This window comes from Podarcis raffonei, chromosome 3 (genome assembly GCF_027172205.1).
Source record: "Podarcis raffonei isolate rPodRaf1 chromosome 3, rPodRaf1.pri, whole genome shotgun sequence".
Taxonomy (NCBI): domain Eukaryota; kingdom Metazoa; phylum Chordata; class Lepidosauria; order Squamata; family Lacertidae; genus Podarcis; species Podarcis raffonei.
Window position 1 is genome coordinate 74,810,703 of NC_070604.1, and position 14,013 is coordinate 74,824,715.

At 37.6% G+C, this 14,013-nt stretch overlaps 1 protein-coding gene across 6 annotated transcripts in view; it reads left to right on the forward strand.

Annotated features, from left to right (window-relative positions):
- AFDN (afadin, adherens junction formation factor) overlaps window positions 1-14,013 on the forward strand; it is a 90,477-nt gene that overhangs the window by 46,779 nt on the left and 29,685 nt on the right. For 3 of the 6 annotated variants that reach the window (XM_053382404.1, XM_053382407.1, XM_053382408.1), the window contains 10 exons: window positions 1-260; window positions 1,216-1,285; window positions 2,100-2,212; window positions 4,433-4,494; window positions 5,849-6,054; window positions 9,151-9,171; window positions 9,918-10,063; window positions 11,200-11,294; window positions 12,395-12,660; window positions 13,047-13,190. In XM_053382404.1, the coding sequence (XP_053238379.1) occupies window positions 1-260; window positions 1,216-1,285; window positions 2,100-2,212; window positions 4,433-4,494; window positions 5,849-6,054; window positions 9,151-9,171; window positions 9,918-10,063; window positions 11,200-11,294; window positions 12,395-12,660; window positions 13,047-13,190 (1,383 nt within the window). The remainder of the gene's footprint in view (window positions 261-1,215; window positions 1,286-2,099; window positions 2,213-4,432; window positions 4,495-5,848; window positions 6,055-9,150; window positions 9,172-9,917; window positions 10,064-11,199; window positions 11,295-12,394; window positions 12,661-13,046; window positions 13,191-14,013) is intronic. The other 3 variants (XM_053382405.1, XM_053382406.1, XM_053382409.1) reach the window with 1 other exon arrangement.

The following is a 14,013-nucleotide window of genomic DNA, read 5'->3' on the forward strand; positions in this document are numbered from 1 at the left end:
TTGTTTGGTCCAGGAATTCAGCCTCATCATTGTGACCTCACTAATATGGATGGAGTTGTTACAGTTACCCCAAGAAGCATTGATGCCGAGACTTATGTAGAAGGTCAGCGGATCTCAGAGACCACTATGCTGCAAAGTGGTATGAAGGTTCAGTTTGGGACCTCTCATGTATTTAAATTTGTGGATCCCATTCAAGATCACATTCCTAAAGGACGTCTAGATGCAGGACACATGGTGAAAAGTTCACGACTCAAAGCTGGGTAAATCACCATTTTCAAGCAATAATCCCAAACTCAGGAAATTATTTAAGATGGTGATGGCATAGCAGTGTTTCATTTTTCAAGTGGCAACTCTGATAAGAATAATACAATTATCTTCTTACTAATGTTTAATACTCTTGCTCCATCTTGTGAAATCTTTTGGAATTTCCAGTTGCTTAATTCATACTTAAAACTAATGTTGTGTTGTAGAGTTCCATTAATAAAAGAGCAAAGTCAACATAGCTAAAGGCACCATGCTATACTATAATAATTTTATAAATGTTATAATTATATAAAACCAAGGATACTTGGAAGAAAATGCTGCAAACCTTTCATATTACATGCATTTAAATGTATTCTTTATATGTCATGAGGTAAGGCATGATGGAAATCACAGTGGTCCCTGAACTGTAGTAGCATGAAGAAACAAGTGTTGAACTATCTTTGTATTTGCAAGAGAGAGAGAGAGAGAGAGAGAGAGAGAGAGAGAGTTTTGTTTATAACATTTCTGCACTGCCTTTCCATAAAATGACTATGAGAGCCAACAATAAGTACAACAAATAAAATAATGGCAAGAATATCAATGAGCAGAACAGATTAAAATGTGGAAGTTTTGAAGTAACTTCCTAAATTTCTTTTAGTGACCTTTCTATAGTGTCATTTCTATAGTGTCTCCTGCCAACCTAGCAGTTTGCCGCTCCCTAGGCCAATAAAGCGAGATGAGCACCGCAACCCCAGAGTCAGCCATGACTGGACCTAATGGTCAGGGTCCCTTTACCTTTACCTATAGTGTCATTCTTTGAAAATGAGATAAAATCTTTCTGTGTGTAAACATAATGTATATTTGCAGCTACTAACAAATTCCAGAAGCGATTAGTCGAAACATTGTTGTGCTGTGTGTCTGGATATTATATGTTGCTAATAATTAGTTCTTGAATGTATGTTGTCTTTTTAGAGCTGTACAGGAAACTACATTTGATTTGGAAGGAGATGTCCATAGTGGAACAGGATTGCCTGCAAGCAAGGTAACAAATTGTCACCAGACCTAGAAATGTGCTAAGTCATTTTACAACTGATAATTTAAAAACGTTTTAGTAATATATACTGAAAATCTGGCTGTGAAGTCAGTCAGTCAGTCAGTCAGTCAGTCAGTAAGCTTTCTTTAGAGAGTAGTAAGCCTCTACTCTTTGGAAGAAAGCTTACTGACTGACTTCATGGCCAGATTTTTAGTATATATTACTAAAACGTATTTAGGGCTTCATGTGTTATTATAGTTTTATTTTATATGCACAAGCCGTTCATATTTCCTCCTTTTTCTTTCCTCTTCGGATGTATATATACAAGAGAAGGAGATTGAAAGCTTCTGATGGGATATTATGACACTTCCCTGTGACATCCAAACTTGGAACTTTGGTCAGTTTAAACTATGGCTAGTCAGAACTAGGCAGGATCAGAACAAGGTTTCATAACTTCATTAATCATAGCTTACCAAACCACATTTCCCTAGGTTTAGCCATCATAGGAAGTTTTGCTTAATTTAAAGTATGGTTTCTCATTCTATATGAACTTCGCTTAGGTCTTGTAAAACAAAGCATTTTTTAACTGAAAATCAACCTTTTCAGATAGTTTTATCAAGGAACCTCTTTATTGAATTTCTGTACCTGTCAAAATAGTATTGGATCACTGTCCTGGAGTGCATTGTTGGAACTCACTTCTCACATGAATAGAGAGTACACTCTAAAATGTGTCCAACATTAACTTACAGTTGCAGAGAAAGGGTGGGCAAGGCAAATCTCTTATATGTTTTGTGATAAATGCTTCTAATCTTGTATGGAACAGAGTACCAACAGATTGGATAGTGACAGAATGTCGGCATCCAGCACAGCTGAACGAGGCATGGTCAAGCCCATGATCAGAATAGAACAGCAGGATTACCACAGGCAGGATGGCAGGTACCAAATAACATTTTTCAATTTCTAAGGTTGATATGGGTAGACTGTATATTTTGATAATCAACTTCATTTTACTACAAAAGCAGGACAGAATATGGTAGGATGTAGATGTAAGATGCAGAATTGTTTAATATATATATTTTTAAGGCAAAATATTTGATTTCAAAGGATTCCATGGGTGTTGGTTTTTTTGAATAAAGCAAGACATGGTGCATTTCATTTTTAGCAAAAGAGCATTAAAATATGTATAAATATCAGGCTGTCTGGCAAATCTTTAGATGCAGGTGTGGTAATAGGATAATACAACTTTTCAGAAACAAGTGGGCCTTTTGCATTATTTGGATTGGGGAAAGCCTTTGCACTTTCAGAACTACATTTGCCATAGATAGCATTACATGTTTTGAATAATGTACTGTATTAGGTTTCAAACCACTTCAGGAATTTCTCATGTAAAAGAGATAGCAAAACATGAATCACAATTTCATAGTCCTGCCAATAGTCATGATTCAGATTGTATTCAAGTTTACTGTGAAATCTGTCTGAGCTAAGGCAGTCATTATATTGCTTTAAAAGTGGGGGGTGGGGAGTTGTGCAACTCAGACATATATTTAAGTGTAACTGGCAGCAGAATAGCTGGGGAAGCCATTGCCATATTAAATTATGGTCAAAAGAGGGAATGAAGGCAGATCTAATTAAATGTTCCCAAGTACAAATTTAACTGAGTTGAAAGAGGTTAGTGAGCAGAGAGCATGATGATAAACGACTTGCTGCATCTATTTTCAAATGGGCATTTTCAGGTTGTCAGTTTCTTATGCAATGTCAAGAGAAATATATGCTTATTTCTGATTTAAACTCAGTACATATTTTGAAATGGCTGGCAATAGGCTTGTGTTACTGGAGAAAATGGGGCAACCTTTACTGGTAATGGAAAAGTATGACCACATAAGGTTTCAAGTTGCAGGGTAGTACTGTTGGATTGATTTTTTTAAAATAGTACAGTGGTGCCCCGCAAGACAAATGCCTTGCAAGACGCAAAACGCGCAAGACGAAAGGGTTTTTCGGTTTTTGCGTTGCTTTGCAAGACGATTTTCCCTATGGGCTTGCTTTGCAAGACGAAAACGTCTTGCGAGTTTGTTCGCTTTTTTCTTAAAGCCGCTTGAAGAGGCGCAGTTGCGACGGACCGTGCTTCGCAAGACGAAAAACATCGCAAGACGAAAAGACTCGCGGAACGAATTAATTTCGTCTTGCGAGGCACCACTGTAATTTTTATTAGTTTTCAATTACAAATCAATAATAGCCTCATTATAACAATACCAATTTATAATACAATTATTACCAATCATTTGAATACTGAATTATATAATTTAGATAAAGTTGCTTCCCGCATGCTTGGATTGATGGCTTGATTATTTACTTTATTTCTGTGTTCCAAAATCTTATTAATCTCCATGACATTCCAGTCATCATAATAATCCCTTATACAGCAACTGTAATATTAATAACTTCTGTTCATGTGGAGCTGTTCGATTGATTTGAAAAAAATGGCTTGCCCTCCAGTCAGTAGACCATAGTAAATGTCGCTTCCGTAATAGACACATACTTCATCTTGTAACCAGAGACTCTCTGGTTTACACATTTGAAAGTGATAACGGGCTGCTTAAAGTATAAAACCATAGTTAATTTTCCCTGTCACTTTATGTCACATTAGTTCACATATTAAGCTATTAGTCATTCATTAAGTGACCTACTTGCATATGACCCAGCCTTCCGGGTCTCATAAAAACATAGTTTTCGGAATGGTTGTATCTATTACATTGTAGTAGCACCTGTGGATTTAGTGTGGTGCTAGTAAGCTAACCTCTCGTTCTTCTTTTATGTAGCCTCATGCAGGGGTCTGTGTGTGTAACATGAGCTGTTTACAGCAGCTGACAGGCTGCCTTGTGCACTGCAAATTCATTAAAATTTCATATTCATCTATAATGCAGACCTTCAGTTCATGATCTATCTTGTTAATGATCAAGTAGAACTTGAGAGTGAATCTAACAAGAAGAGGGGAGAATCAATATTCCCCCCCCCGTACTGTATTTTTCAGTTCATGTGAACAAAAATGGTGTATAAAGTCCCAGAAGTGAAGCCTTTGGAAAAGTCTGTATCTTTTGATAGTGGAATTAATTTTCACTCTTTAAACTGGACTTTTAAAGATCTGCTTTCTGTCTGTAGACCTCAGGACGCACATGGACCTGAATTGATATTACCTGCAAGCATTGAATTCAGGGAAAGCTGTAAGTATTAACATTTCAAACAAAATCTGGTTAGGTGTGACATTTTTTTATTAACAATTTTTATTTCATTCTTATAGATAACTTCAAATATGCAAGCAGTTCAAAAAGTTACAGTGGTCACATTTTCCCCTCAGTCCCAGTCATACTCCTTACAAAAGCCAGTGAAATGCTACAAAGTGTAATAGTTGTTAAAGGTTATAGCTATCAATCCTATGCCTTTCCCACGGGACCACAAAGTAGAAGTAAGAGATGAAGTCAGAAATAGAAGCAGCTCTCGCGCTAAATAAAGGCACTGGTTTTATCAATAATTTTAAACTACTTTGGAAGTTTAACTGCTTAGGTATTACTAAGTAAACTTATAAACTACTTAGGTTTTACTAAAATCAACCGGTATATAAATTTTGTTGAAAATAATAATTAAAAAAAATTAAGAGAAAAAAATCCTGAAGTTGTATATTTGCAGAGCCATTTGTCGGAAGGTTCCTTTATGTACCTTCAAAATATTTCTACACCCTCCCCCAAAGGTTACAAGAATCACTCCCAGGTATTTTTCTTAGTTCAGATAAGTCACACTTTCTTTGGCATAAAGATCTCAACCTATTAAAAAGTTAGCCTCATGCAAATCAGTATACTGTAGTGGCCCATATTCTTCAGTGGCCTGCTCTGCAAATTACAGCAACATCTGGCCACTCTACACTTCGCAGTAGGCCAGTGTGTTCTATATGGACTGCCCTGCAAGACAATTTAAGATAATCAACTGATCCAAAATATAGCAGCCAGATTACTGGTTGGGGTTCATATAACCCCTGTTTTGAAATAGCTGCACTAGTTGCCAGTTTGTTTCCAAACCCAATTCAAGGTGTTCACATTGCAGTTTAAAGCAATAAACAACTTAGGCCCCAAGTATCTGCAAAACCATCTTCAGAGGTCTTTGGATATGCAGAGAGAGCTCTCAGAACTTCTTGCTACCCTTAGAAATGGAGGGTATGATGTCCCAGGAGAGTGCTTTCTCTGTAGCAGCCCCTGAATTGTGGACCTTCCTCCCCACAGAAATGTGTCCAGCATCTTCCTTGTACACCTTTTGCTGTATGTTGAAGATGCACCTCTTTACCTTGGCCTTTGACAGTTAAGGTATTTTGTACTGAGGGACCAACCTCTTTTGCTGAATCTATATTGTTCTGTTCCACTTGGAACAGTTTTATGTGTTTTATAATTGAAATGATTTAAGCTGTTTATATAATTGTATATTCTGTGACCCATCCTGGGACTTGGTGGTGAAGGGCATGGAATAAACCTTGCTTATAAATAGAACAAGTTAGAAATCATCTGATCTTGGTTTATCTTGTTTTTGCAGCTGAAGATTCCTTTTTGTCTGCCATTATAAATTACACCAATAGCTCAACAGTTCATTTTAAGCTGTCTCCTACATACGTTTTGTATATGGCATGTCGGTATGTATTGTCAAGCCAGTACAGACCTGACATCAGTCCTGCTGAACGTACTCACAAAGTCATTGCAATAGTCAACAAGATGGTGAGCATGATGGAAGGAGTTATACAGGTGAGCTGCAGTTTTAAGAGAATTTCTGTGAATACATTTTCATAGCTTAACTTTTTTTTATTACCAAAAATACTTCGCTTTTAGCAGGCTTGTTTAACTTGATAGCTGTGGCTGCAATCACATAGCCAATATGATAATGGATATCACAGGGCAGTTTATAAATGCCACACAAAATGATTTCAATTGTAGTGTAAAACAAACAAACAAAAAACTAATCAAGGTCCTCTAAAACAAAAATAGGATCAGTAACAGGATTCTCTTACTTGTGTATAGATCTTTATGTCAGATATTTTAGAAAACTAGAAAGCACCTGTATTTAAGCTTTTTAATTGGCATTTAGCTAGGTTCTACTCAGAGTAAATTAATAAACCTTAGTCTTTTCCATTAACTTCCATTGGTCTACTCTTGAGTAGGACTAGTGTTGTATACCAACCTTTAGGTTTCATTTGTTGCCTAAGTCCATTAATTTCAATAGGTTTAATCTGAGTAGGACTCAGATTGGGTAACCTTCTTTGCCAGCATGGGTCTTGAGCTCAAAATTTGGTTCCATGCTGTTGTCTACAGGAGGGGTAGTCAACATGATGCTTTCAGGTAGTGGTGGACTACAACTCCAGTCATCCCTGACCACCATACATACAGGCTAGAGTTGGAGTCCAGCAACATTTGGAAGGCCCCACATTGGCTACACCTCTTTTTTATGTATTGAATCCAGAATTCTCATGGATGGAGCTCTGTTGGAGGAAGACACTTTTTATGGAATCCTCCTTCCCCTTGCAGCCTTGTGTATGCCTTGTAAACTACTGTGAAGAGTTAAGAAAACCTCAGTGTGGGAAGTGGCATGTGGATTGTAGGGGAGCTCCTCTGGTTCGCAATTACTTTCAGGAACAGAAAGAGGGGGAATGGAGGGGGAACTGGATCCAACCCACTGTCTCCTATATATGCTCATTTATGCATTCATATTAAAAACAGTTGTTTTTTGAATGATTGGAAGTAATTATATTTAAAAGAAATTCAGGGGTTCAATTGCAAATAGCTTGCTCGTCACTCAGTTTTTATTTTTTATTTTTGGTACATGTGGTGCCAAAGTGAGCAGCAGCAGCAGCATCACTCAGGGTTTTTATTTTTTATTTTTTTGTGTCCAAGTCTTAATTTTTCAATTAAAACATACTTGTCTGTGAAAGCAATTCATTTATTATGGCTCCACTTGTATTTTCCTTTAAATGGTCCTATTTCTGTCTTCACCTGTCTCCCTGTTATGTTAGTAGTGCTATAGATTTGGCACGCAGTTCTGCCTGTCCTACACTCTCTGAATAATATGGAGATCTATCCCATTGAAGCCAGTAGAACCTTCCAGGCAGCAGCAGCGATTGAGGGTTGTATGGGGCGGTAGCAGCACCTTCCTGGTGGTGGTGGTCTTGTGCACTGGTATGCGGCAGGGCAGTGGTGAGGTCAGGGGAGCTCTGGGTTGGTGTCATCAGCATCTCACAGGTGCATGTACCTACAAGACACTAATGTCAACCTGGAATGCCCTCAGTCTATCCCTGTTGTGAGCGCAGTGCTGCTGGGAGTTAGGATTCCCTCTTCCAAGCAACATGCTACTGCTGCCTCCTGGCACTAGGCTATCACTCTTCCAGACAGTGTATTGTGCCACACCATGCATTTTGAGGCAGACAATTCCACACCTTCCTTTACAAGATTGTAGCATCTAGGTTTCTTGGAATGGCAGTCCCTACCATCATTTAGCAATTTTGAGTGCATATCTGCAAATCTCACAGTAGATTGTGGAATAGTTTGTGATAGATTGAATGTTATCAGTTTGGCTTTGATTGCAAAAATCTGATCAGCCCTTTATTTAACAGAAATGTAATACAAAACGTAATTATTTTTAAGTTCAAAAATATACACCTATCATATTCCCTTTGGCCTCTGTTAAATTTAGGCTGTAATTCTATATTCCTACATGGGAGTAAGCTCCAATGAATACAATAGTAATTATTTGTGAGGAAACATGCATAGGATTGTACTGTATAGTTTTCAAGCTGATCGTTGCATGGAAATTCTATAGTTTCCATGGAGCTTGAGCCAAACTTTTATTATAATTATGTTTATGCTTCTCTTCAATCATATTTCCAGGGTAGTAGGCAAAAAGTCAAATGTGAATCCATTCTTAAATATGAAGTACAGTCGTACCTCTACTTACGTATCCCTCTGGATATGGAATCTTCGGGTTACGGTTACAGCAAACCCGGTAGTGTATACTTGCATGTTTTGCTGCATGCGCAGAAGCGCTTAATTGCGCTGTGCGCATGCCCAAAAGCATGCCTCTAGCGAACAGACCCCCGGAACGAATTAAGTTCGTATTTGGAGGGTCCACTGTAAAATAGAAGGAAGAACTTCAGAATTTCAATTAATCACTGGAGTTCTGTTTGCAGAGACCCTCCTAGATAGTAATTCAAGTAATTAGATTCAAAGCATTTTTAAAATAAGCTATTGTACAAGCAGTATCTATCTCAGTGAAAATCCAGAAAAGACAGCCAATTTTATAGGTTTTTGTGGGTGATATAATAAAACACATATTGAGGGTATACATATGTCCAAACTTAGAAAGGAAATTCATGATACAACACTCCATGAGAGTCCATTAAGAAGCACTGTAAGATTATTTAACAAATTTTGTAAAAGGAGTGTAGGTATCAGATGGATTAATTGTCACTTAACAAATTCTAGTGGCGAAATTACTGGAAATAAAACACTCACAACCATAGAAGAGTGCTCTTAAACTGGCATTTCTACTAGTTCTGTTTAATATATGAAAACTGAACTGACCTGGCTACAGTGCTACATGTCTGGCAGTCTGGTATAAAGCTGCCTTCTCATGGAAAGGAAAGGCTCTGTTGTCTTCTGTGGAGCAGATCTCCATATTACTCTTTGCAGGATTGCACAAAGTTTTCTCAGTTGTATCACATCTGGTGGTGAAACGTTTTAATGTGACTGAGCATAAGTCTTGTGCCTTCATATTTAGTGTTTGATTTCGAAAACTACCATGAATGTTCACAAGTTTCTTTCTTCTGTTTGATTTCCTTCGTTTTTCTCCAGGAGGTAGACCAGGTTGATCAGGTAGGATATATTGCTGGGAACTGATCCTAGCTGTGTTGGCTTAGCTCAGTTTCTCATGCTGCTTCCATGTAAAAATACAGTATTTCTACAGCTGGATTGAACAGTTCATAACCCTCATTCAGCAGCTGGAACATGCAGTACTAAAATCCTTTTTTGACTGCGCAGCCTATCAGCATTCCATAATTTCTGCTTAACGCACTTCAGTATGGAGACATAATGACAAAAGTTCTTTTTCTTCCCTTTTTTTGTTTTGTCTGTGGTTCTGTTCTTTGGATCTCATCTGAGGTTGCCTGGCCTAGCATTTGTGGTCGGGAAATGGTGAGATAGATCAGTACTCGATACTGAGTTGCTTGGTGTCAAAGCCAGTGGCTAGCAGTATCTGGGTGACAATGGGCATTAGTCAACATGTGCTTGCGCACATACAGATTACCAGATAATGCATACATCTAAGCTTTCCGCATTTCATGACAACATGCTAACTCCATTTCACAAATGGCATTTGGAATATTTAATAATTTATCATTAAAATATCACTTGTAATTTTAAGCAATTGCAAGATGTCCAGCATATATTACTTACAGTTTCATAGAAATTCTTTGCAAATATCTGGTAACTGAGTTATATTTGGTAATATGGAGGGGGTACTGGTCTATCTAAACAGAGCCTTTTGATAATGAATGCAAGCTGAATTGCCAGAGGAAGACTTCCTTTTGATGTTTACACGACTTTTCGAAAAATATTTTCAGAAACAGAAGAATATTGCAGGGTCACTTGCTTTCTGGATGGCAAATGCATCTGAGCTGCTAAACTTCATTAAGCAGGATCGAGAGCTTAGCCGAATCACCTTAGATGCGCAAGATGTTTTGGCACACCTAGTTCAAATGGCATTCAAGTAAGATAATCAGATTTCTGTATATAGTACGTTCATCAAGTTTTTCTTTATTCAGGAAAAGTTATACATTCTTATTTCCAAATGTCTTTAAAAGCAGATATTGAGTGTTATCCAATGTTAGTCATACCCAGAGTAAGCTCATTGAAATCAATGAACTTTATTGCACTTATTTCAGTGGGTCTACTCAGAGTATAATTAATTGGCTATCACCAGTGTTTTCATTTTAAAAAAATTAAAGTTGGTTAATTCATTTGTTTATTATATCTGTTAGTTGCTCTATCTACTGGTGCAGTGTGCATCTTATTATGCTCTAAGTGAGGAGGAGTTTATCCTCATACTTGGGCACAGTAAAAATTCTGAAGATTCTTTATTAGAATTAATTTATATTAAGAGTGAAATGTACAAGCGACCTGTGTAATTAGAAATAAAAAAAAACTCCTTTTGGTGTTATTTTTCCAGATTCAAGCAATCTGCGTTGTGTAATTGAGCTAGTAGATTATATGTTAGTATTCCACTGGAAAGGGGGGGGGGAATGTGACACACCCCATCAAAACATGCATACCCCGCCTTTTTCCTTAACAGTTTTGGGTTGAATCTGGAGGAAGTCACGTTGTAGTCCCACTGAAATCTGTGGGACAAGTAATTCATCACTAGCTTAAGTCTCATTGTAACTATTTCCAGTGTCAGTTGCAACAAAACAATAAAGTGCCATAAGATTGTTGTTTATCTCTGTTCTTCTCCTAACATCCCCTGGGTACAATCCCATAAAAATCATAGTCAATTTCAAAATATAACAGGAATTGACTTGGCACAGTTTGGTTGTTTTAATTCAGTATTAGTGCAGCAATAGTTCTTAATGCATCTGTTTCTTGGGAAATTGCTCAGGAAACTTTGTGAATAATAGGTAGTGAGGATGCAGTCCTAAGCACACTGAGGAGTAAGGCCTGGTAAACTCTGGGACACTGAGATATGTGCAGGATTGTGCTGAGTGTTGAATTGTTGACACTTAGGTAAATTCATTTTTTCCATGGCTGCAGGTTTTCATCAGCCTAATTTCTATGTTCATGAATCTAAATATTCTTTAAATGGGTGGAAGCCTTAATATTAATATTTATACAAAATTTTATTTTTTTCAGATATTTGGTTCATTGTCTTCAGTCAGAGCTTAACAACTACATGCCTGCATTTCTTGATGATCCAGAAGAAAATAATCCTCAAAGGCCTAAAATAGGTTAGATCACTTTATGATGTAATGTACTAAGCATAAGGCCTACTGTCATGAGAGGAGCACGGTAGGAGACCTTATATATTGCAGGGAAATGCAGTGTGTTTTTGCCCGTACAATAAGACATACTGTACTTTGTGAGGAGTTCCTCATCAGCAAGCTGCATGGCAGCCATTGACATCTAATCCACCTTTCCCGATATTGTATGTTAGAATGTAACCGTGCGTGTATTTGTGTGTAATAATACACTATTTGTGTGTAATAATGCATGACCTTTCCCACTTGGATAACTCCAGTAACAGCCCTAGGCAGTTTCTTTAAGCCATGTTCTGTGGCAGTGCCCAACAATATAAATATAATATTTGTGCTAAAGACATTACCAATTATGCATATCTATTGGACCCATTAACCATTTACAGTGGTACCTTGGTTGTCAAACTTAATCCGTTCTGGGAGTTCGTTCAAAAACCAAGGCACGGCTTCTGATTGGCTTCAGGAGCTTCCTGCATTCAATCAGAAGCCGTGTCGGATGTTCGGCTTCTGATAAATGTTCACAAACTGGAACACTCACTTCCCGGTTTGCGGCGTTCAGGAGCTGATTTGTTCAGGAGCCAAGCTGTTTGACAACCAAGGTACCACTGTATAAAAATTCTAGAAAAGAAAGGTGCAGACAGGTAACCTTGAATTTATTGTAAATTTTCTATGTGCAGTCATGCTGCAAATAGGAAGAATGCTGCTGCTCCTATGCTTAAGGGCTGGCTTGTCTGGAAGGAATATGTGAAATAGCTCACATTATATAATACGCAAATTGTTATACCTCTTCCTGAACCTAAAAACAAGTCTGTCCATCCTCACATTCTCTTAATTTATTGATGAAGATTGACATTACCTTTGTTTCTCCTTTTTCTTTGGTTTTCCTATGACAGTTGCTGCTTTTTACTCTATGCATTGGGAAATTAAAAAAATAATGGAGCACAAGTATTACTTCATTATGCAGATAAATACATCATTCTTATTAATGTCTTCCAGTCATAATGTAATATTTAACACTGAGTAACTCAACCTGGAATGCATAGCAGAGTAAACTATTGTATTTTTTCTTCTAGATGATGTCTTGCATACGCTGACTGGCGCCATGTCCCTGCTGCGGCGATGTAGAGTGAACGCCGCACTGACCATACAGCTCTTTTCCCAGCTGTTCCACTTTATCAACATGTGGCTTTTCAACCGATTGGTTACTGATCCAGATTCAGGATTGTGTTCACATTACTGGGGAGCCATCATCCGGCAGCAGCTGGGGCACATTGAAGCTTGGGCAGAAAAACAGGGCTTGGAACTGGCTGCTGATTGTCATCTCAGTAGGATAGTACAAGTAGGTATTTGGTAGTAATAGGAAAAATAAGTGCTTACCTTGCATGATCTTGGAAGATTTTCCTCTACTAATTTAACAATGGAAATTCAGACTTAGCCACCTGTATGAAGTCATATGAAACCAGTGTCTGCAAAGTAGGGTTGGGGTGTACAGTTGCTTAATTGCTTCAATGTGGTTTTCCTCAGAGAGGTCTGTTTTCTTGCCATACTGAGGAGAGCTGTTTTGTACCAACTGCCTTATTTTTTAAAACCTGTGCTAAGAGTTTCAAACACAAAATGTGTACTCATTCAAGAGCAGGGTTCCACTCCCCAATTTGGTGTGTAGGGTCCACTGTAATGTTTCTTAATAAAATAAAGGTGATTCTACTAATTGTGCTTCTTTTTCAGGCAACTACTTTACTTACTATGGATAAGTATTCACGTGAAGACATTCCAAATATCAACAGTACCTGCTTTAAACTCAATTCTCTACAACTGCATGCCTTGCTACAAAATTATCATTGTGCCCCAGATGAGCCATTTATTCCAACAGTGAGTTAATCTTGACATTCATTCATTCATTCATTCATTCATTTATAACGTAATTTCCCTATAAATTTTTATATAGTGAATGTTACGGGGTAGCGTATGAAAAAAATAATGCTAACTCTATGAAATAATAAAAAGTTGGAGACATCTGAACCCCATTTTTTAAATAGTGATAGTAATTCTTTGCTTGAGTAGCCTATTCTGTCTCACATAGAAAAGGAAGAAAACACAGGCACCCCCCGTTTTTCATGGGGGTTGTGTTCCAGGTCATTGTGTATGACAGTGCTCTGCCCCATTACACCCCCTTTTCCATCCATTTCCAGGTTGCTGCAGTGCTCGCATGCACAATCACATATCAATTGGATGCACATAAATCTGCTTCATTGTTTTGAGTGCATTTTCAGTGCTCTTGGACTTATTTGTGTTTCCAATTTTGGGACACATTGCAGTATTCTATTTATGAAACTTTCTTATTTTTCTTAGGAATACATCTGTGGAGTAGCTTGCTAGAAGTTCTTGAATTGTAGGTGGGAGGGTGGCGAGAGCAAAAAAACTATTAGAGCTAAATAGTCAAACTGTAGGTTAAAAACCTAACGTTTCCCTTCATTATTTTTCCTGCTTTTCAAAATACAGATTTAATCAAATATGTAGCATCCAGTATAAATCAATTTCATCCTATTGCAAAAATGAATGCCTGCAATTCTTGTTTTGGTATCAGTATAATAATCCCCTTTGTATTACTCGTTGATCATAGATGTTTAATATATTTCTAATAATTTGAAGAATTTCATTTAAAGGGCACCTGCGGGTGGGGTGGGATGAAACT